This window comes from Chiloscyllium plagiosum, unplaced genomic scaffold, assembly GCF_037043375.1.
Source record: "Chiloscyllium plagiosum isolate Xiang-an unplaced genomic scaffold, Cpla_swu_hap1 HiC_scaffold_34, whole genome shotgun sequence".
NCBI lineage: Eukaryota > Metazoa > Chordata > Chondrichthyes > Orectolobiformes > Hemiscylliidae > Chiloscyllium > Chiloscyllium plagiosum.
In genome coordinates, this window is record NW_028270172.1 from 26,246,458 (window position 1) to 26,270,422 (window position 23,965).

Genomic DNA, 23,965 nt, shown 5'->3' on the forward strand with positions numbered 1-23,965 from the left:
TTTACTGCCCACTGCACTTGCAGACTTATATTCAGCAACTGGTGCACGAGGATACTCAAATCTTATTGAATACTCCCCTCCCTCAATTCAAATAATATTTTGTCTTCCTATTTTTGGTCCCAAAGTGGATAACCTCACATTTATTCACATTGTACTGTATCTACCATGTATTTGCTCACTCACCCAGCCTGTCCAAATCACACTGCAATATCTCTGCATCCTCCTCATAGCTCACCCTTTCAGCCAGCCTTGTGTCATCTGCAAATTTGGAGATATTGTGTTTAGTTCCCTCATCTAAATCATTAACATATATAGTGAATAATTAAGTACCGATCCCTATTACTAATCCTGATTGTTCACTGCCTACCATTCAGATAAAGACCAATTTATTCCACCTGTTTATTTTCAGTCTGCAAACCAAATTTGTATCCATCTCAATATATTATCTCCGTCCCATGTGTTTTAATTTTACAGATTAATCTCTCATGTGGGACTTTGTCAAAATTTGTTTGAAAGTCCAAATAATCCACATTCACTGGCTCTCCTTCATCATCTCTGCTAGTTACATCCTCAAAGAAAACCAGTAGCTTTGTCAAACTTGATCTCTCTTTCATAAATCCACGCTGACTGCTATGGATTACTATTACTATTCTATTTCTGTTTATTTAATATCCTGCTATAAAATCAGTGATAATAGACACTTGTGTCTTCCTCACTCATACACATACAAAAGAAAAATTCCATTCTCTACTGGGATGATCAGTTTTAAAATAAAAGGTAAAAAGGAGAAAAAACCCTGTGTTCCAAGGTTCTGCTACCAAAGGATAAAACGTGATGACTTTTCATGTCCACTGGATTGCCTGCTGATGAATTACTAGCAGCCATAGATTGATGGGGTATGCTCTGTTCTGACTGCAGTTATAGAGTCATAGAGATGTACAGCATGGAAACAGACCCTTTGGTCCAACCTGTCCATGCCGACCAGATATCCCAACCCAATCTAGTCCCACCTGCCAGCGCCTGGCCCATATTCCTCCAAACTCTTCCTATTCATATACCCATCCAAATGCCTCTTAAATGTTGCAATTGGACCAGCCTCCACCACATCCTCTGGCAGCTCATTCCATACACGTACCATCCTCTGCGTGAAAAAGTTGCCCCTTAGGTCTCTATATATCTTTCCCCTCTCACTCTAAACCTATGCCCTCTAGTTCTGGACTCCCCGACCCCAGGGAAAAGACTTTGTCTATTTGTCCTATCCATGCCCCTCATAATTTTGTAAAGGTTTTTGTGTTGTGGAAACAGTCCATTGATTTTAGCAGGTTCACAGAAATATTGGCTTTTGGAAACACCTATTAGTTTACCAGGAACATCTACCGAGAAACAGGATTTCAGGAGCAAGGCTCGCAACTTCTGGGGTGTCCTTACTTTGACCCCTGCGTCTGTGAAAAAGGCCAGATGGTTGAAAGCCAACATTAGCATATGGGTCTCCTAGTCCTTTAAAGCGGAGTTTCTATTTCCCCAGTATTGCATTCTTTATCTCCCTTGTTTCGTTGTTTTTCTGATGTCATTTCTTTTGTGCCCACAACACATATCACATAGATTTTTTTAAACAATCAATTCAGAGAACGCCCAAATAGTTCAAGATGTAAAAAATATATTCCTGACTCTTTTTTCCTCCACAACAAAACCAATATGCTGCTGAATCAAATGTGCAATGAAATGCTTCTCCTGGAATATTAATTCTGTCTCTTTCTGCAGATGTTGCCAGACCTGCTAATACCAACATCTTCTGTTAAAATGCAACTTGCACCTGTCTGGTACTGATGCTAAATTATCAGTGGAGGACCAAATCCCCCTTCCAACAGGTGTCCAAGTTGAGTCAGTTTGTTAGTTTTCACCGAGCCCTGTTCTCCTGAGTTGGTGCAACACACAGAAGACGTGCATTTCAACAAACTTCTTTTAGTTTCGATTTCCTTGACGTGATGAGATCCAGAAACTCAATCATTGGCCTCTCGATGTAAAAGAGGCGTGAAAACCTGGGTGGAAAGATCGAGGAATCGAAACTGAGCAGCAGCCCGGTGAGTGCCTTAGCAGGACTTCAGTCCCTTTGCAGAGAGCGCGGTGGAAGGGGATGAGAGCGTTGCTTCGGTGATCAGGGTACGCTGTTTGTAAAGGGTCAGCCGATCGCGTTGCTTTTCCGCTACTTAAATCTGTTTTCCTTCATCACACGAGATACTTACAGTCCTAAATCAACTGCTTAAAATAGGTTTGGTGATGCCGGTGTTGGACTGGGATGTACAAAGTTAAAAATCACGCAACATCAGATTAAAGTGTAAACAGGTGGGTTTTGTTTTCGCTTAAAATACAGGGTTGCTTGTCTTAACGCTCTTATTTTCCTCACAGCACTGTTTAAGGGGAGCGGTCGGAAATAAAATATAAAATATCTTTCGGTTTTTATTTTTGCCCCAAATTTGCCCTTGCGATTGACGCCACCATTTGTGTATATGGTGAATAACGTGAATTGCCTACATATTGTGACAAAAATTTATATATGCAATAAGATTAAATATTGTTTTTAAAAGTGTGACCTCTTACCAAATGGGGTTTTGAAGTCTTGGGTTGGTTGCCTATGTAGGAAAGCAAGAATTGGAGTCAGTCGTGTAGTTGAAATAATGAAAAGTCTCAAAGCATTTCGAAGAGATACCTTAAACATACAATAAAAAACCGGAGTGCATAAGGAGATATTGGGTCAGGTGACCAAAAGCGGCCTTTAGGAAATTGGTTTAAGGTGTGTCACCTCGAAGGGTAAATGTGGCAGAGAGAATTCTTGAACTTGGGGCTTAACCAACTGAACGCACGGCCATCGATGGGTTAAAACGAGGGATCCTCCAGAGGCTGGAATATTGGGATAATAGGTCACTCCAGTGGTTTACATTTGCAACATTAGAAGTGTGATGCAATCTGTAAAACATATTTAGTCGGCAGTGCTTGGTGAAAGTGTGACTAATAACGTGTCATTATAGTCACAGGATTGATAAGTACTCACAAGGTTCAAGTGATTAATATACAAATACTCCACTGAGTTATTGCCGTAATGCAGCTGCAAAACGTTTAGATTTGTTTTTCTAATCAAGGATGTAGGAATTGCAGGACCTACATTCAGTTGGATCTTGATTTACCTTTACCTTAATGGTTTACCTGTCCTTCCTGCAGAAGGTGGTGTGTGTATGGAATGAGCTGCCAGAGGAGGGAGTTGAGGCTGGTACTATTACAACATGGGTATGTGAACAGGAATGGTTTAGAGGGATCTGGGCCAAATGCTGGCAAATGGGACAAGATTATGTTTTTAGAGAGTGGTGGGTACATGGAATGCACCACCTGCAGTAGTAGTAGAGTCAGATACATTAGGATTGAGAGTGTGATGCTGGAAAAGCACAGCAGGTCAGGCAGCATCCGAGGAGCAGGCGAATCAACGTTTCGGTCCTGAGCCTTTCAGGCAGCATCGAGGAGCAGGAGAATCGAGGATTCCTGATGAAGGGAATCCTGTTCCTTGGATGCTGCCTGACCTGCTGTGCTTTTCCAGCACCACACTCTCGACTCTGATCTCCAGCATCTGCAGTCTTCATTTTCTCCTCAGATATATTAGGGACATTTTAGCAACTTTTGGATAAGCACATGGAAGATAGGTTAGTCTGATCTTAGAGCAGGATAAGAGGTCAGCACAACATTAAGGGCCAGCACTGTGCTGTAGTGTTCTGTGATCAGCGTGGATGAGTTGGCCTGGAGAGTCGTTCTGTGCTGTACATCTCTATGACTCTGCAAGGCTGGGGCTATTTTTCCTGGAGCATCAGAGGCTGTGGGGTGACTTTATAAAGGTTTATAAAATAATGAGGGGGCATGGATAGGGTGAATAGTCAAGGTCTTTTTCCCAGGACAGGGGAGCTCAAAACTAGAACGCATAGATTTAAGATGAGTGGGGAAAGATATAAAAGGACCTAAGGGGCAACCTTTTACACAGAGGGTGGAGCATGTATGGAATGAGCTGCCAGAGGAAGTGGTGGAGGCTGGTACAATTACAACATTTAAAAGACATCAGGATGGATATATGATTAGGAAGGGCTTTGAGGTTTATGGGTCAGAGGATGGCAAATGGGACTAGATTAATTTGGGATATCTGGTCAGCATGGATGAGTTGACCCAGCAAACTCCTCGGTCTTGAAAATTTCTACTGATCTGGTATGTATAGTGTTTTGGATGGGGCTGTCTGTGTAAGCTTGGGTGGTAGATTTTTGGTCTACCTTGACCATTTTGGGCTGTTTTCATGTTGTGTATATAAACAAAAAAAAAAAGGAAGAGTCAGTTCAGCGCCTCGAGCCTGCTCTTCCATTCCACAAACTCATGGTTGATCTGTTTGTACTGCTTTACCCTCTTAACCTTTCACCCCATGGCTAATCACGTTCTCCAATAACACATGTTTCATCAATGTGGTATATGAATAGGAAGGGTTTGGACGGATATGGGCCAGGCGCTGGCAGGTGGGACTAGATTGGGTTGGGATATCTGGTCGGCATGGATGGGTTGGACCCAAGGGTCTGTTTCCATGCTGTACATCTATGACTCTAACTCCCATTGGCTATTATATGATACCATCCCTGGTTACCTTAAGTCCATTCTCGGTGTTTACTTCTATAACCTCCTGTGGCTCCAAGCTCTCCCTCAGAATGAAATCACCTCCAGTTCCGCAACTACTCCAGATCAGACCACTGCTCTCTCTGTAACCTCCTCCACTCTTCCTATTTGTGCCACTTCATTCAGACCCCTGTCTGTCCAGCTTCCTGAAACCTCTTCCTGCCATTATAAATGGAATGGGTTGTCGAACCTGAAGGATGTTATAATTTGAATCTCAAATTTTTCTGATCAGACTGTTGGATTCAACAGCAGACTAGTTTGTCACTGGAAATGCACAAGGCTGAGATCTTGCTGAACTGATTCTGGAGATCTTTACCAGAATGGCTGAACCCAGCCTGTCTAACCCATCCCTATGTGAACCCAGCCTGTCTAACCCATCCCTATGTGAACCCAGCCTGTCTAACCCATCCCTTTGTGAACCCAGAGTCAAGAGTGTGCCACTGGAAAAGCACAGCAGGTCAGGTAGCATCTGAGGAGCAGGAGAATCGACGTTTCGGGCATAAGCCCTTCATCAGGATTCCGAAACGTTGATTCTCTGCTCCTTGGATGCTGCCTGACCTGCTGTGCTTTTCCAGCAGCACACTCACGACTCTGATCTCCAGCATCTGCAGTCCTTACTTTCTCCTATATGAACCCAACCTGTCCTACCCACTCATTCCAGGTGTCAATCTAGTAAACTCCTCTAAATCACCTTTCTTTGTATTCTTCCTTAATAAGGACACCAAAACTATATCCACAGTATTTGAGATGTGGTCTCATCAATGCTCAGTATAACTGAATTATAACCTCCTTATTTTTATATTCAATACCTCTCCTAATGAAGGATAGCATCCCTTTAGCCTGCTTGTTATGTGCTGTGACTCATGCACCAGAACACCTAAACCATTTACACCTCAGAATTTTTCAGTCATTTTCTGTTTAAGTAGTACTGGGCCTTTTTATTCTACCTGCCAAAGTGAACAACTTGACATTTTTCCATATTATTCTCCAACTGCCTCACTTTTGCCCACTCGCGCAAACTACTTGTTTCCATCTGTAATGCTGTTACGTCTTATTCACAACATACTTTCCTACCTACCTTGTGTCATCTATGAACTTCGCTGCCATGTCTTTACTCTCCTTGATGGGCGTCAAATTTTTATAATTTCCCTGTCTAGACCCCACAGGAATCTGTTGATCATAACCTGCCAAACAGATGAAGGATCATTTATGCATTCTCTGTTTTTAGTTGGCCAGCCGATCTTTCACCATTTGTTACTCCCAACACCATAAACTTTTATTTTCTTAAACAAACTTTGATGTGCCACCTTACCAACTTGCCATCAGTAAATCCAAGTACATTGCATCTTTCAGGCTTCCAAATTATCCACACAATGTTACTTCTTCAAAAGACTCCAACAAATTGATTATACACAGTTTTCTCTTTGAATCCAATATCAAGGCTAGGGTGCAAGATGTAAATATTTACTGTTTTAGCATGTTTTGAGAAGATTTGTAGCTCAGGTCGATTGTTAGTATGTAAGTTAGTTCGCTGAGCTGGAAGGTTTGTTTTCAGACATTTCGTCACCATACTAGGTAACATCATCAGTGAGAGTCTGCGGTGAAGCTCTGGTGGTATGTCCCACCTCTCTATTTAGAACATAGAAAAATACAGCGCAGTACAGGCCCTTTGGCCCTTGATGTTGTGCCGATCCAAGCCCACCTAATCTACAGTAGCCCACTATCCTCCACATGCCTATCCAATGCCCGTTTAAATGCCCATAAAGAGGGAGAGTCCACCACTGCTACTGGCAGAGCATTCCATGAATTCACAACTCGCTGAGTAAAGAATCTACTCCTAACATCTGTCCTATACCTACCACCCCTTAATTTAAAGCTATGCCCCCTTGTAATAGCTGACTCCATACGTGGAAAAAGGTTCTCATGGTCAACCCTATCTAAACCCCTAATCATCTTGTACACCTCTATCAAGTCACCCCTAAACCTTCTTTTCTCCAATGAAAACAGCCCCGAGTGCCTCAGCCTTTCCTCATACGATCTTCCTACCATACCAGGCAACATCCTGGTAAACCTCCTCTGCACCCGTTCCAGTGCCTCCACATCCTTCCTATAGTATGGCGACCAAAACTGCACACAATACTCCAGATGCGGCTGCACTAGAGTCTTATACAACTGCAACATGACCTCAGGACTCCGGAACTCAATTCCTCTACCAATAAAAGCCAGTACGCCATATGCCGCCTTCACCGCACTATTTACCTGGGTGGCAACTTTCAGAGATCTGTGTACATGGACACCAAGATCCCTCTGCTCATCCACACTACCAAGTATCCGACCATTAGACCAGTACCCCATCTTTTTGTTACTCATACCAAAGTGAATCACCTCACACTTACCTACATTGAACTCCATTTGCCACCTTTCTGCCCAGCTCTGCAGCTTATCTATAATTCGCTGTAACCTCACACATCCTTCCTCACTGTCAACAACTCCACCGACGTTCGTCTCATCCGCAAACTTGCTCACCCAACCTTCTAGCCCCTCCTCCAGGTCATTTATAAAAATGACAAACAGCAATGGTCCCAAAACAGATCCTTGCGGAACACTGCTAGTAACTGCACTCCAAGATGAACCTTTACCATCAACTACTACCCTCTGTCTTCTTCCAGCCAGCCAATTCCTAATCCAAACCTCCAACTTGCCCTCAATGCCATACCTCCGTATTTTTTGCAGTAGCCTACCATGGGGAACCTTATCAAACGCCTTACTAAAATCCATATACACCACATCTACCGCTTTACCCTTGTCCACCTCCTTAGTTACCTTCTCAAAGAATTCAATAAGGTTCGTGTGGCACGATCTGCCCTTCACAAAACCACGCTGACTATCCTTGATCACATTATTCCTATCCAGATGTTCATAAATCCTATCCCTTACAATTCTCTCTAAGACTTTGCTTACAACAGAAGTGAGACTCACCGGCCTATATTTACTAGGATTATCCCTACTCCCCTTCTTGAACAAGGGAACCACATTTGCTATCCTCTAGTCTTCTGGCACTATTCCTGTAGACAACGAGGACATAAAAATCAAGGCCAATGGCTCTGCAATCTCCTCCATTGCTTCCCAGAGAATCCTAGGATAAATGCCATCAGGCCCAGGGGACTTATCTATTTTCACCCTTTCCAGAATTTCCAACACCTCTTCCCTACATACCTCAAAGCCGTCCATTCTAATTAATTAATTAATTTATAGGTCTTGGTTCCGTAAGGTGGCTGATATCATTTCTGGTTCTTTTTTTCAAGGGAAGATGGACATCACCCACCTTAAGAAACCAAGACCTATAAATAGAGAGGCGGGACATATCACCAGAGACTCACTGATGATGTTACCTAGTATGGTGACAAAATGTCTGAAAACAAATCTTCCAGCTTAGCGACTAAATTACATACTTATTTACTGTTTATTCCTATTTGTCCACTAAATTGTACTATGTATGTGTAGCCTCAGGTTGCCAGATTCAATTCCCTTTATTAGTCCCATCTTAGGGCCCCTACCAACTATCCTAGTCTAGGGAATTACTCACTCACCACATTTTCTCCAGATCCCCCAACATAAGGTACAGAGGGAACTCTGATGTATCCTGGGAGGAGCTGATCCCATACCAGGGTTTCAATACTTCTTCATAGAGCATAGAATATTACAGTGCTGTACAGGCCCTTTTGCCCTCTATTGTACCGACCTGTGAAACTAATCTGAAGCCCATCTAACCTACATTGTTCTATTATCATGCATATCTTTATCCAATGGCCAGTTAAATGCCCTTAAAGTTGGCGAATCTATTACTGTTACAGGCAGTGTGTTCCATGCCCTTACTACTTTCTGAGTAAAGAAACTACCTCTGACGTTGTCCTATATCTATTACCCCTCAATTTAAAGCTACATCCCCTTGTGCTAGCCATCACCATCCGAGAAAAAAGGCTCTCACTCTCCACCCTACCTAATCCTCTTGTCTTTTATGTCTCCTCTTAAGTCACCTCTTTACAGAGAAGGTTATGAAAACAGCTTCAAGTCCCTCAGCCTTTCCTCGTAAGACCTTCCCTCCAAACCAGGCAACATCCTGGTAAATCTCCTCTGCACCCTTTCCAATGCTTCCACATCCTCCCTATAATGCGATGACCAGAACGGTACACATTACTCCAGAGTGGCCGCACCAGAGTTTTGTACAGCTGCAGCATGACCTCATGGCACTGAAACTCCATTCCTCTACCAATAAAAGCTAACACACCGTACACCTTCTTAAAAACCCTATCAACCTAGGTGGCAACTTTCAAGTATCTATGCACATGAACATCGAGATCTCTCTGATCATCCACACTGCCAAGAATCTTACTATTAACCCAGTACCCTTTATTCCTGTTGCTCCTTCCAAAGTGAATCAGCTCACACTTTTTCATATTAAACTCCATTTGCCACCTCTCAACCCAGTTCTGCAGCTTATCTATGTCCCTCTGTAACTTGCAACATCCTTCTGCACTGTCCACAACTCGACCGACTTTTGTGTCGTCCGCAAATTTACTAATCCATCCTTCTACACCCTCATCCAGGTCATTTATAAAAATTAGCAGTAGCCCTAAAACAGATCCTTGCAGTATACCACTAGTAACTGAACTCCAGGATGAACATTTCCCATCAACGACCACCCTCTGTCATGTTACAGCTAGCCAATTTCTGATCCAAACTGCTAAAACCCCCTCAGTCCCATGCCTCTGTACTTTCTGAAGTAGACTATCATGGGGAACCTTATCAAAAACTTTACTGAAATCCATATACACCACATCAACCACTTTACCCTCATTCACCTGTTTGGTCACCTTCTCAAAGAACTCAATAAGGTTTGTGAAGCATGACCTACCCTTCACAAAACTGTGACTATCCCTAATTAAATTATTGCTTTCTAGATGATTATAAGAGATAGGATTTATAATGCTTTCCAACACTTTACCCACAACCAAAGTAAGGCTCACTGGTCTATAATTACCAAGGTTGTCTCTACCCCTCTTCTTGAACAAGGGGACAACATTTGCAGTCTTCTGTTGCTATTCCTGGAGACAATGACAACATAAAGATCAAAGCCAAAGACTCTGCAATCTCTTCCCTGGCTTCCCAGAGAATCCTAGGATAAATCCCATCCAGTTCAGGGGACTTACCTATTTTCCCACTTTGCAGAATTGCTAACACCTCCTCCATATGAACCTCAATCCCGTCTAGTCCAATAACCTATATCTCACTATTTCCCTTGGCAATATTGTCTTTTTCCTGTATTAATACTGATGAAAAATATCTATTTAATATCTCTCCTATCTCCTCGGACTCCATGCATAAGTTCCCACTACCATCCTTGATTTGTCCCTAATCTTACTCTGGTCATTCTTTTATTCCTGATATATCTATAGAAAGCTTTAGGGTTTTCCTTGAACCTACCTGCTAAAGACTTCTCATGTCCCCTCCTGACATTCTTAGCTCTCTCTTTAGGTCTTTCCTGTCTAACTTGTGACTCTCAAGTGCCCTAACTGAGCCTTCATGTCTCACCTTTACATAAGCCTACGACTTCCTCTTGGCAAGAGATTCAACATCTTTAGTAAACCATGGTTTCCTCACTCCCTTCCTGCCTAACAGGTACATACTTATCAAGGACATGCAGTAGCAGTTCTTTGAAAAAGCTGCATTTTTCAATTGTGCCCATCCCTTGCAGTTCCCTTCCCCATGCATCCTAACCTTGTCTAATCACATCATAATTGCCTTTTCCCCAGTTATAACTATTGCCCTGCGGTATATGCCTGTCCCTTTCCATCGCTAAAGTAAACTTAACTGAATTGTGGTCACTATCACCAAAGTGCTCATCTACCTCCAAGTCTAACACCTGGCTGGGTTCATTACCCAGTACCAAATCTAATGTGGCCTTGCCTCTTGTTGGCCTAACTACATACTATGTCAGCAAACCCTTCTGCACACATTGGACAAAAACTGACCCATCTAATGTGCTCGAACTATAGCGCTTCCAGTGAATATTTGGGAAGTTGAAATCCCCCATAATACATAATACATAAAACTGGTGGTTATAGCATCTATTTCAGACCTATCTATATCTGTTCAATAAAGCAGCGAATGTCTCATTTCAGCTGATTTTTATCTTTCACTTTCTGCCTTTTCCCAGGGTTTCCTTTACTCTGCTCTTCCGCATCGCCTAAGTTTTAGCTCAGCTTTCTGTCCTGACAACATTACAATACAACTACTGCTCTGCCTGGAGCTGCCCCCAACAATGGTCCGATCTCTGGAAGTCATTAATTTACAATCTTGTTTACGTAGCATAACTCATACAATAGGGCAGTTCCCTCTGGAATGGTACACCATGGGGCAGTTTCCTGCTCCCAGTCCATGGAGTTCTCACTGCTGCACGTATCGATGCAGTCAGTATTCCTGTCCCCTGGGCCCCATGTATAGCATGATTGGTGGTTGGTCATGGAGACAAGACTCCCATACTCCAGAGCTGCTCACGACAGAGAGACTCAATAGACATTCCAAGTCCCATAGCCAGTCTATCCAAAGTCCCGGTGACTCCCCTGCTTTCTGGCAGAATATTTTTCCAAAATCCTGCAATTCTGTCAGTGTGTCATTCGAGTAAACTGCAGAACCTGATGGCCATGCCTTATTGTTTATTAATGGGCATGCTAGGGATACATTAACACTACTGGGTTCTTCCCCATCTGTCCACTTATATTCTGAATTGGACGAATACCAAATATCATTGTCCCATTGATTGAGTCCCAATCAGCTGAAGTTAATAAAGAGGACACTTTAGTTGGATTCACTTGGGCCCTCTTGTGGCACAGAGGTAGTGACCCTATCTAGACCAGGAGACCTGAGTTCCAGTCCCACTTGCTCCAGAGGTGACATCTGTGAACAGGTTGATTTAGAAAAATGGGTTTATTAAAAATGTAGCTAGGTTCACTTTCCAGTTTCTTGGCTTGTCTGTTTCGTGTGCTCAATTGAGACCAATATACAGCCTATACTGATCTGCTCCTCCTCTGCTTTATCCGCTCTTTCCTGAAGAGTCTGAGCCATCTCCACCAGTGTAACTTCTGCTGTGGCCAGTGGCCCAGTCAATGTCCCATCCACTTCCTTTCAATCTCGTAGCATATGGAGCCCAATCAGCGGAACCTTGGTTTGTTTGGGGAAACCCACTTCCTCCAAACAGTCTTTTATGCTGGGAGTTGTCCCTTGGGACGTTGTGCCAAATGTTTCTCCCAAAATTGTGGGGTCTTAACTCAGCCAACCAGTCTGCTAGCACACCGAACCCATTGCTGGAAGACCATGTCTGGACACAGAACGCATTTCCTCCACTGGGACATTTAATCTTTTTGAACATTTTGCTCAGCGACTGATTGCAGTGCCAAATGTAGTGTGAGACTGAAAGCATCTAATGGGTTCTTTTAAGGTCTGATCAAAATGATTACAAGAAGACTGATGTGCCTCAATATATAGCAAATTTATTGAGTTCAAATACTTAATACTTATGAATTAGTTATTGACACATATTAAGCTAAATGATTAGATTAAACTACTGAGATACATGTGAGTCTTACACTGCCTTTCGGCACATCAGGAACTTTGACGAAGCAACTCTATCTCCGATTCTATGGCACCTGTCTTGCAAATACCTGCCATATGGAGCAACTTCATTGAGGAAGCAAAGTCCTCGATATTAAGGTTTCTGAATCTAATGTTGCATGCTGCGTCAAAGTTTCTCGTACTTTCAGTCCTCTTCCAGGCATTCTATTGTGCAGAAAACAAGTTAACGACCAATTCCAGGTAGCCTCCTACTAACTGCACAGTAACCTGTTTCCTACCTGGCCCATTGTGCAGTTAGCTCTCCAGCCCAAACAGGCTGTTTTTGCATGAGGCCTGCTATTTCATGTATTTTTCCACTTTATTCAATCATGTGCAGTTAAGTTTTGATATAGCATTTTAAGGCCAACACTATAATCACATTTTACATCTGACAATGTCAACCTGTTTAATGGTGTAAAGTGGCTCATGAGATTCAACATCCAACATCTCTCCTGCACCAATCCTCATCGACCTGCTTTGCTTCTCTCCAGAAAACACTTGTGTGTGAAATAATCCAGCCTGTTGTATTTAAAGCACTGTCCTCCCTATCTTGGAAATGTTTCCTTTACTCCTGTGTATTGCTCACTCCCTCTATATTTGATACTGCTTGATATGGGGGCTTAGGTTACTATACTTCAAGGAAACCCATCCAGAAATACAGGAATTAGAATGATGGATTTGGGGGAACAGAAATACTAGCAGTGTGATACGGTTAGCAATTGGGAATAGACCACCATGGATTGTCTCTGTGTTAATATCTAGTGTAAATGAAAATATTGTGGGAATGGATATCCCAAAGGGGAATGGAAATGCTAACCCTAATGGGGAAGTTATGTTTCAGTATATGAAGGATGATTATGGTGGTTGGGAAAGCTAAGTGGGAACTATACATATTCCCTCCCCACCAATCATCAACATTAAACAGTATTGGATGCCTGGAAGGCATAACGAAATCTCATCGACTACTGAAGAGTTAGTGACTTCAGGGCTTGTATGACCTGTCTCCCTGTTTAATAGCATTGTATGGGCAGGAAGGAAATCAGATGATAGCTGAACAATGACAGTCCATTATCGGCAGTTAGACAAATATATGCGACCATTGTTATCTGCTGTCTCATAGCACAGTGGGTCAGTGATTAGCACTGCTGCCTCACAGTGCAAGGGACCCAGGTTCGATTCCAGCCTTGGGCGACTGTGTCTGTGTGGAGTTTGCACATTCTCCCCATGTCTGCATGGGTTTCCTTTGGGTGCTCCGGTTTCTTCCCAAAGATGTGCAAGTTAGTTGAATTGGCCATTCTAAATTGCCCGTAGAGTTCAGGGATGTATAGGTTAGGTGCATTAGTCAGGGGTAAATGTAGAGTAATGGGGAATGGGTGGAATACTCTCCAGAGGGTTGGTGTGGACTTGTTGGGCTGAAGGGCCTGTTTCCACACTGCAGGAATTCTATTCATACTGGAGTAGCAGTCATTAGGAATTGATGAATGGTATGTCACCATCAATCTGGCTAATGCCAGATTAATGCTCCATTACCCTGGATGAAAACTCGAAGGGTCAGTCTGCTTTCACATAGGAGAGTAGATTGCCACAGGGCAACCTACACAGCCCAACTCTCTGCCGTGGTTTAATAACCCAGGATGTGGAGATATTGCCTCTCTTGCTCTCTCTCTCACTCTCACTCTCTCTCTCGCTCTCTCTCTTCCCCCACCCCGAGCAATACAGACCACCCACTGCATCGATGACAAACTGTTACGTGGTCCTTCAGAAGACACAGTAGCTGAAGTGTTAGCCATCTTGACTCAACATCTGGCACTGGAAATTAATCCCAAGAAAATCCAGGGGTTGAGCCAGAGTGTTCTTTTCCTGGGAATCTAGTGGGTCGGGGAGAATGTGTAATCCCTAAAAAATAAAATCAATGCGATGCAAGCCCCGACGGCTAACGAAGTGGTCTTGAGTTTTGTGGGGCTGTTGCGTTACTGTAGTAGGCACGTCCCTCATTTTGACCATCCTGTTGCAACACATTTACACTGCCATATTTTCCCTTACAATAGAAGGCTTTTGAAGCTGCTAAAGAAGTGGTTGTGCAAACAGTTCCTTTGGCTGCTTGTGTGTCAGAAATACCCCTAGAATTACAAGTATCCGTGACTGACAATATAGCTACTTGGAGTCTGTGGCAAAATCAGCTGGGGCAGCAGTCTCCCCTAGGATTTTGCCAAAATACTATATTCAGTTTGAGAAGCAGCTAGCGTATTATTGGGCAGTCATGGAAATGAAGGGGTGGGGGGGGGGTGGTGGTGACTGGAACAGATAAAATCATTTTAAGGCAAAGACTTTCCAACTTGTCTTGGATGTTTTGTCTGGAGGTACTATAAACAAGGTGGATCAACTGCAACAAAGCTCCTGAGTAAAATGAAAATGTACATCCCAGTCAGGGCAGCTCAGGAATGGGACTGAGTTTTAAAAAGATTGCCGCTTGTCCCAGACATACTGAAGCTCTCCCACGGTGTGATCCCATTCCTGATTCACTGAAAAATGGGATTTATCTTTTAAACAGTTAAAAGCAGATGACACAACATGTCTGGTTTGCCCATAACTCTGCAATCTATCATAATAGCAAAAGTACTGGAATGCTGTAGCATTTAACTCCAACACTGCAGTAATGAATAGTTTATGATTGTTAAAATTTTGACAGCAGAAGAGCTTCAAGTAAATGTGAAGTGTTAAATAGACACTAGTGTTACATGGATCATCATCCACCTGTATAAAGTGCTCACGGAAGAGCCAAAAAATCAAGACATCAAAGATCAAGTCCAGACTATGTGATGTTATCTCAAGGAGGCAATCTAACCAGAAAACCCAAAGCAATAGGATGAGAGGAAATGTACAGTTCAAATAGTAAATGTTAGCAAAGTCTATTATTCATAATTGAAATAAGTTTAAAGCCTGGACTGGTAACATGTTTCAGATGAGTTTGGCAGTCTTTTGCCGGGCTGCAGTCACTACTGCTGAATGAATCCCAAACTTTTACCAAGATCTTTTCACAGAGCTTGGGTGTCTTCCTGCTGAATACCGTCTTAAAGTGGATGAGAATGTGAAACTGCTTCCATGTCTTCTGAGGAAGGTTTCAGTTACCCTTCAGTCAAGACTGAAAGCCAAGAGAGAGGAGCTGGAAAAGAAGGGATTAATCAAGTGACAACTCCAACAGACAATGATGAAGTCATGCTACTGTGTCATGCCTGTGGGATATGGCTTGGAGGTATCCTCAAGCAACAAAGAAAATGAGTTGCATTTGCATTCTGGGCGTTAATGCGAGTAGAATGACAACGCCCAGAGAAGAAACCTCATTCCAGCAACAAACAAACACCAGGCAAACTGCCATCAATGCATCAATGTGCTATTGGAAGACCTGAATGTTTAAGGATTATGTATGCAGTAACAAACTTGAATGCACAAAACATGTTCTGTTCATGAGTGAAGTTTTTCTTAATAGAAAATATCTAGTGGGTATCTTGTAGCTGTGAATGGCTGCATGTGATTTTTTTCAGAAAAGTGGTATCTTGGGAGAAACGCATTTGTGTAATGTGACATGCCTTAGCGATGTGACATCTGATGTTGTTGTTTTTCTGCAACAATGCAAGAAGACTAAAGTCTACGCATGGGAATTAACCTCTGAACTACTTCTAGGTTATTATAATGTTTCTGACATAAGACCAAAACTGTACACTACTCCAGATCTGGTCTCACAAACACTATACCACTGTTGCAACATTCTTTATATTCCATTTCTTTTGCAATGAATAATAACATTCCATTTGCTTTCCTAATAATTGGCTGTAACTGCACATTAATTTATTGTGATTCATGTGCCAGCACTGCCAGATCCCTTTGTTTTGCAGAGTTTTGTCATGTTTCTCCATTTAAATATTTTGCTGTTTTTCTGCCTGCCAAAGTGGGCAAGTTCACATTTTACTCAGCCATTTTTTTTGCTCACTTACTTAACCTAGCTAATATTACCACTGAAGTCTCATGGTCTATTTATTACAAGTCTCAAAATAAAACTTTATTAATGTAAAGTGCTGGTAAATGATTTGTGATTGGATTCAGATGTACAAGTTACTTTGCCATCTGTGCTTCCTGGTTCAATTCCTAAATGGCTTAGCTTCAGTTGTAAGGTTGTGCTTCCTTATTTTAATTTCCATCTTTTCAATGCTATTGTTTCTCTCTGTCCACCCTATCAAATCTCTCATTAATTTTTAAGCACCTCAGTTGGATCAACCTTCAAGCTTTTATAAATAAAGAATTACAAGCTAGCTTTATGCTACCTTGGAAGCCAACCCTTTAAGCCTGTTGTCTTGTTGAACATGTGCTGGCATCCCTACTAAAGCCAATGTATCTTTCCTGACTTTCATTGCCTAAAACTGAACACAGAATGGGGTTTAGTCAATGTTTTGTACAACTAAAGCTTAACTTGTATTTCAACTTCCTTAAATTAAAGGCCAGTGCTTCATTTTCCTTTTTAGATTACTTTGTATACCTGCTTAATAACATTTAGGGATTAGTGTACTTGGATATCTAGATTCCTTTCCACCTCTACTTCTTATCTCTTCCGTGAAGAAGATATCCCATCTGTGCGGTGAAAATTGGGCAACTTTTAAGTTTTTATTATTAAGACTACCATTTCACCAGTCTACATCTAGATTAGCGAGAGCTGCATGAATAATTGTTGAAGGAATATGAATATTAGTTAATGCTGACAGAACTTAAGAATTTGTCATAATGGAGACCTTTGATATTACTTTTTCTGGGTCAGTGAGTCTATTTAGAAGTAGTTATGAACTTTAAATAGTGCAGTAAAAAAAATCAACTGGGTAAAACTTTAAGGGTTTTATAGGAAGACTAATCTTAAAGACTAAAAGCTAAAATCATTCTATTTCATTGATTTCTAATTGCTCACACTTTGGGAAACCTCAACAACACATTTCTGGAATAGTACTGACAGCAACTTGAGTCTTTAACTCCAAATATTCAGAGGAGTAATGACACCTAAAACTATCTGTCATAATACCTGGGGAAATTTTCAGGTGTTTGGCTACTTGATGTCTTCTGGTTGCTGCTTTGTAACTTTTCCAGTCTTACAGTGAATATAAATAATTTTTCCTAATCCAGTCGGATATTTTTCCAAATCTGTATGATTGTCTCAAATAACCAATGTTTATTATTGCAATCAAAAATGTTATTTGCATTGTTAATGATCTAACAATTGTGTGAGGGCTTGAATAGTGCACCCTTTGGAGGAACAGGGCGTCACTGACAACAACTTTGAATTTCTATTTTAAACTGCAATCATGTGAATATTGGAGATGCTGACAATTCCATAGAGTAATGATGGTGAACACTGCTGGTCATTGCAAATGTAAAGTATGGGTCAACTACAAATCAGTATTATTTCTAGTTTAACCACTTCTTTCTTGAATAGGAGTGTTGTGTGGCCTGTTTTCAGTCTCCCAAAATAATTTGGATTTCTAAAGAGCATTTAAAATTTATCATCAGAATCATTTCTATTTAAAAGCTAATTGAGGTATATTTTAAAATTATTGCTGTAGAACAACTGTAGGTGCAAGAACTTTGAATGGTTCAGCTTAAGTTGATAAAAGTCAAGCTTAGAGTGGTGCTGGAAAAGCACAGCAGGTCAGGCAGCATCTGAGGAGCAGGAAAATCGACATTTCGGGTAAAACCCATCATCAAGAAGGAACTTAAGTTGACAAGAGTCCAGTTAATGGATCTTAAGTTTGGATAATTCAATATTGACTGAGTACTATAATTGAGTCATAGAGTTATAGAGTCATAGAATCATAAGCATGGAAACAGACCCTTCTGTCCAGCTATGCTAACCATACTCCCAAACTAAACCAAGTCACACCTGCTGTGGTTCTGTTCGCCGAGCTGGAAATTTCTGTTCGCCGAGCTGAAACTGACAACCGGAAGCGGCAGGGACAGGCCACTATAAATGCCGGAGGAAACACCACAGAAGCGCTTCACAGGAGGCTCCCAAGCACTGAGGATGTCACCTAGACAGGGGACAAAACGTTTGCAACAAAAATTTCCAGCTCGGCGAACAGAACCACAGCAACGAGCACCCGAGCTACAAATCTTCTCACAAACTTTGAACAAGTCACACCTGCCTGCACTTGGCCCATATCCCTTCAAACACTTATTCATATACTTGCCTAAATGTCTTTTAAACACTAACTGTAGGCACATTTACCACTTCCTTTGGAAATACATTCCACACACAAATCACTCGCTGTGTTTAAAAGAAATGCCCCTCAAGTCTCTTTTAAATCTTTCTCCTCTCACCTCAGAATATGCCCCCTAGTCTTGAAATCTCCACCCTAGGGAAAAGACACCTGCCTTTCTATACCCCTCATGCTTTATAAAGCTCTGTAAGGTCACTCCTCAATGTCTTACACTCCAGTGAAAAAAGTCCAGTCGATCCAGCATCTCCTTATATCTCAAACCCTTCACTCCCGGCGACATCCGCTAAATCTCTTCTGAACCCTCCTCACCTTGTATATCTTTCCTATAACATATCCTTCCAAATACCCTTCCTATTGTGTAGACGATTAGTGCTCTAATCTGGGGCACTGACTTACAGACTGTGTTATCCAGAACTGGGGAAATGCTAAACAATACTAAACCTATTGAATCTACGCTTGAACACTGAATCTCAAGAACTTTAAAGAACTAAGGTTCCTTCAAGGCAAGAAAATCTTAAAATAGTGATAAAGATAAGATATAAATCAATATTGAAAGTATTTCCTCTGCATTACGGATTTCTTTTATGTTAAGCTGTTCCATTGTTAACATTAATTAGGAAATGTTATACATTTGGTACAGACAAATAAATCTCTAACATGTAGTAAAGTACTGAGGCTATTTTAGCTAACCTAAAATTGTTACATATGAGGCCTTGTTTCATTTCCTAAGCCTGCATCCTGAGAGTTCTTAAAATTAAGAGGTTATCTAACTGACTATTGAGAGTGTAGATGGAGAGAAATATTTACATCTGGTGGCAAATGTAGAACAAGGTGGTGGAGCGCCAAAATTGGAATGATTTTGCTTATTGATCCTGTCAGAAAGCACTTTTCATGCAAAGGATATTAGATATTTGAAATGATAATTTCCTGAAATGCTATTGTGACTGCGTGGCACTGAAAATTTTAACCTCCAATTGATTGATACCCTTTTCAACCAATGTGACATACATCATAAGGTGAATAGATTAAGTTAGGATATGGATCAGCCATGATTTAGTCAAATAGCAAATCATCAGACACAGGACTGGGAATAATTGGCTCCTTATTTGTATGGCAAAAATGCAATTCAACCTTTTTCTTTAATTACTTGGTTTGAGTAAAAATGAACAACTTTAAATGTTGCCATTATGGATTCCCCTGCATATGCTGCTACTTTGCTGAATGAGACTCATGTCTTGGTGAAATACAATTCGGAAGTCGGGATGTTTTTTACTGCAATTATTCAAGGGCTTAGTGAGACCACACTTGGAGTATTGCTGCAATTGTAGTCACCTTACTTAAAACTGGATATACTTGCTGGGGAGGGCATGCAACAACGTTTTATAAGCATCTCTGCTGTGGAATGGCAGGACTTTCCCATGAGGAACTATTGGTTCAACTGGGGTTGTGTTCACGGGAGAGAGTCTGATTGAAATGTATACCATTCTAATTTGATTGACAGACTAGATGCAGGGCAGATGTTTTCCCTGGAGACTCTAGAACCGTGGAGTGTAGTCTCAGGATATGTGATAGGCCATTTAGGATTGAGATGAGGGAAAGTTTCTTCACTAAAATGGTAGTGAATCTGTGAAATCCTCTACCACAGAGGTGGAGGCCAAGTCACTGAACATACTCAAGAGATTTTTTTCAGACTTTAAAGATATTTAAGAGGTATGGGGAGAAAGAGAATTAGTCATGATCATATGGAGTAGCAAAGCAGGCTCAAAGAGTCAAATGACCTATTCCTGTTTCTATGTCTCAACTTCCTATCCTTGTGCTGTCCCATGCAGATCAAGTGCCACAATTTAATGGGCAGACAGAAATTGCAAAGAGTACCAAGAGAAGTTATACCAAAGTGCAGTATCTTTTGAGCAATTAGCAGCCATAATACAGTAGAGGCTGGAATTCTGAAATAATATCAGAAAATGCTGCAAATGCTTGGCACGTACGTAGCATCTGAAGAGAAGAAGTTAGTGTTTTAACGGTAGTGTCTTTTAGTTTAATCAGCTTTGGAAAAACATAGAAATTTAACAGTTTATAAACAAGTGAAAGCATCAATATGAAATGCATTGAATTGCTTGACCGTGTTAAAGGGTCTAGATAAATGTAAATTGCTGTTCTTGAATTTTTGTTTTAATTTTAACAGACACAGCCAGATTGAACTGTGTAAAGAGCATCTGAAGTTAAAGATGTACAAACGGTTCGAGGACCGGCAGAAGTTATCTACACAAGTCAATCTAACAGGTATGATTATCTGAAAGTTTATTCATGTTTGTGGTGAAACGGTTAAAAATTATGTCCCAATACATGTGTGAATCTAACCGGAATGGAGGTGTTGCTTAGTCCCGTGTGAATCTTATTACACACCTCCCCGTGTGAATCTTCTTATCTGTATGTAACCAGAATGGAATGTGTTTTTTAGCCTTGCTCTGCTGTTCACATGAATGTTTATATCTGGAAAAGAGTATATCAGCTGGAAAAGTCTCCAGTTCGGTGAGTCTGCTCCGGGGTTACGTTTAACCGCCGAGCGTGGGTTGTTGGCAACCGCTCTACGAGAACTGACGGCTCCCAGTTCCGGTAACATGTAGAGTGAGTATAAGCCAGACCCGTTGTAAGTATGAGACCTGGTTGTGGCGACGCTGCGGGGAATAAAATGCTCATATTCTAGCAGACTCGCCTCTTGGTCGTTTGTTCTGTGTCAGACTACTCTCCTACGAACCTGACCTTGAGAATTTTTTAAAACAATGTTAAATTGAGAATATATTGGAATACGCTAGATCCTTGGTGTCGAGTGTGAATTCAGACTAAAAACATTTTTTGGGAAAGCTTAAATGGCATCATTTGCACTTTTCAAGTACATTTAGTATTCATCTTGAAACTGTAAATTGGCAAACCCCTCATGGCGCTGTTTGCTTGGAACTCACCATTGCAAGGAGGCCATTCACCAGTTTGCTGAAGATAATTATTGAATTCTGAGACCATGAAGTAAAATGTTTGATCCCATCAGAACTTTATGCATATGATGGGTCTCCTGTGCCATTGATAAGTTGAACTCTGCTCGACATCATGGCAGGACGGCTATTGCTGAAGTATCATTGTAATACATTGAGGGTGTTGGATCTGCTCCATAGGGGCAAAGTTTATTTGCAATTGAGTAAATATTAGATGAGGATGTGACAAAAGACTGTTTTTGTGTAACCAGCAAACAACGTGACTTTACAGTATTAGCTGCGTTGATCAGTTACATTTAAATTCTTCACTTGGTATTATGTTCAGCTCCATATTTGAACACCATACACTCCTCAGCCATCTGAATTGGCCCCTGGTCAGACTGTTGAATGCAGCTTAGAATATAATATCCTCTATAATTAAGATCTTTTAGCATCAATCCAAATCTTGTGTTACACATAGCAAACTCCAAATGCGTATGAATTATATTGTTGCCACGCTACAAGTTGTCTTTTGTTTATTTCAATAAACCAAACAGTCAATCATAAAAAAAAAAGGCATGATTTTTACCCCATCTTGGAGGTGGTAAGAGGGAGATTAGAAAGAGAAATAATAGGGAATGTTGGCGGTGATGAGATAATGTCTCCCGAGGCAAGAAGATCGATGGCCTTCTCATCTTAGGTGGTAAAGAACACACCATTGTCATCACCAAGAAAATCTCACCTGATGACCATTGAAAAGCTGGCCAGTTGATGGACACCACCTCGCTAATTAACTTTCTTCCTAGTGGGTGAGAAATGTGGCTAGTTTTCCGACTGGCAAACAAGGGCAAACTGCCAGGTTAGGGATAGGCTTCCAACTGCCCCAAACTGGGGGCAATTGAGATGGGAGGAAATAGGTGTTGTCCCTGAAAGCCATGCTTGCTGCCCTTCACCCATACCCTTACACTGTCCTGGGTACTCAGCTGGGTACAGGGTACACACACTCACCCGCGTACAGGGTATACACGCACGCGCGCACACACACACACACACCCGGGTACAGGGTACACACACACACACACACCCGGGTACAGGGTACACACACACACACACCCGGGTACAGGGTACACACACACACACATACCCGGGTACAGGGTATACACACACACACACCCGGGTACAGGGTATACACACACACACACACACACACACCCGGGTACAGGGTACACATACACACACACACACACCCGGGTACAGGGTACACACACACACCCGGGTACAGGGTGTATACACACACACACACACACACACACACACCCCCCCGGGTACAGGGTATACACACACACACACACACACACCCGGGTACAGGGTACACACACACCCGGGTACAGGGTACACACACACACACACACACACCCGGGTACAGGGTGTACACACACACACACACACCCGGGTACAGGGTGTACACACACACACACACACACACACCCGGGTACAGGGTGTACACACACACACACACACACCCGGGTACAGGGTGTACACACACACACACACACACACACACACCCGGGTACAGGGTGTACACACACACACACACACACACACACACCCAGGTACAGGGTGTACACACACACACACACACACACACCCGGGTACAGGGTACACACACACACACACACACACACACCCGGGTACAGGGTACACACACACCCGGGTACAGGGTACACACAACACACACACACACACACACCCGGGTACAGGGTACACACACGCACACACACACACCCGGGTACAGGGTACACACACACACACACACACACACACCCGGGTACAGGGTACACACACACACACTCCCGGGTACAGGGTACACACACACACACACCCGGGTACAGGGTACACACACACACCCGGGTACAGGGTGTATACACACACACACACACCCGGGTACAGGGTGCACACACACACACACACACACCCGGGTACAGGGTGCACACACACACACACACACACACACACACCCGGGTACAGGGTACACACACACACACACACACACACACCCGGGTACAGGGTACACACAACACACACACACACACACACACCCGGGTACAGGGTATACACACACACACACACACCCGGGTACAGGGTACACACACACACACACACACACACACCCGGGTACAGGGTACACACACACACACACACACACACCTGGGTACAGGGTACACACACACACACACCCGGGTACAGGGTACACACACACACACACACCCGGGTACAGGGTACACACACACACACACCCGGGTACAGGGTACACACACACACCCGGGTACAGGGTGTATACACACACACACACACACCCGGGAACAGGGTGCACACACA

The 23,965-nt window shown here is 42.4% G+C and overlaps 1 protein-coding gene across 6 annotated transcripts in view; it reads left to right on the forward strand.

Moving 5' to 3' along the window:
- The first annotated feature begins 2,062 nt into the window (after nucleotides 1–2,062).
- LOC122564437 (NFX1-type zinc finger-containing protein 1-like) overlaps nucleotides 2,063–23,965 on the forward strand; it is a 97,654-nt gene continuing 75,751 nt past the window's right edge. For 3 of the 6 annotated variants that reach the window (XM_087978564.1, XM_043719293.2, XM_043719294.2), the window contains exons 1-2: nucleotides 2,167–2,343; nucleotides 20,803–20,900. In XM_087978564.1, coding sequence (XP_087834690.1) covers nucleotides 20,846–20,900 — 55 coding nt within the window. In that variant the 5' untranslated portion in view covers nucleotides 2,167–2,343; nucleotides 20,803–20,845. The other 3 variants (XM_087978566.1, XM_043719291.2, XM_043719292.2) reach the window with 3 other exon arrangements.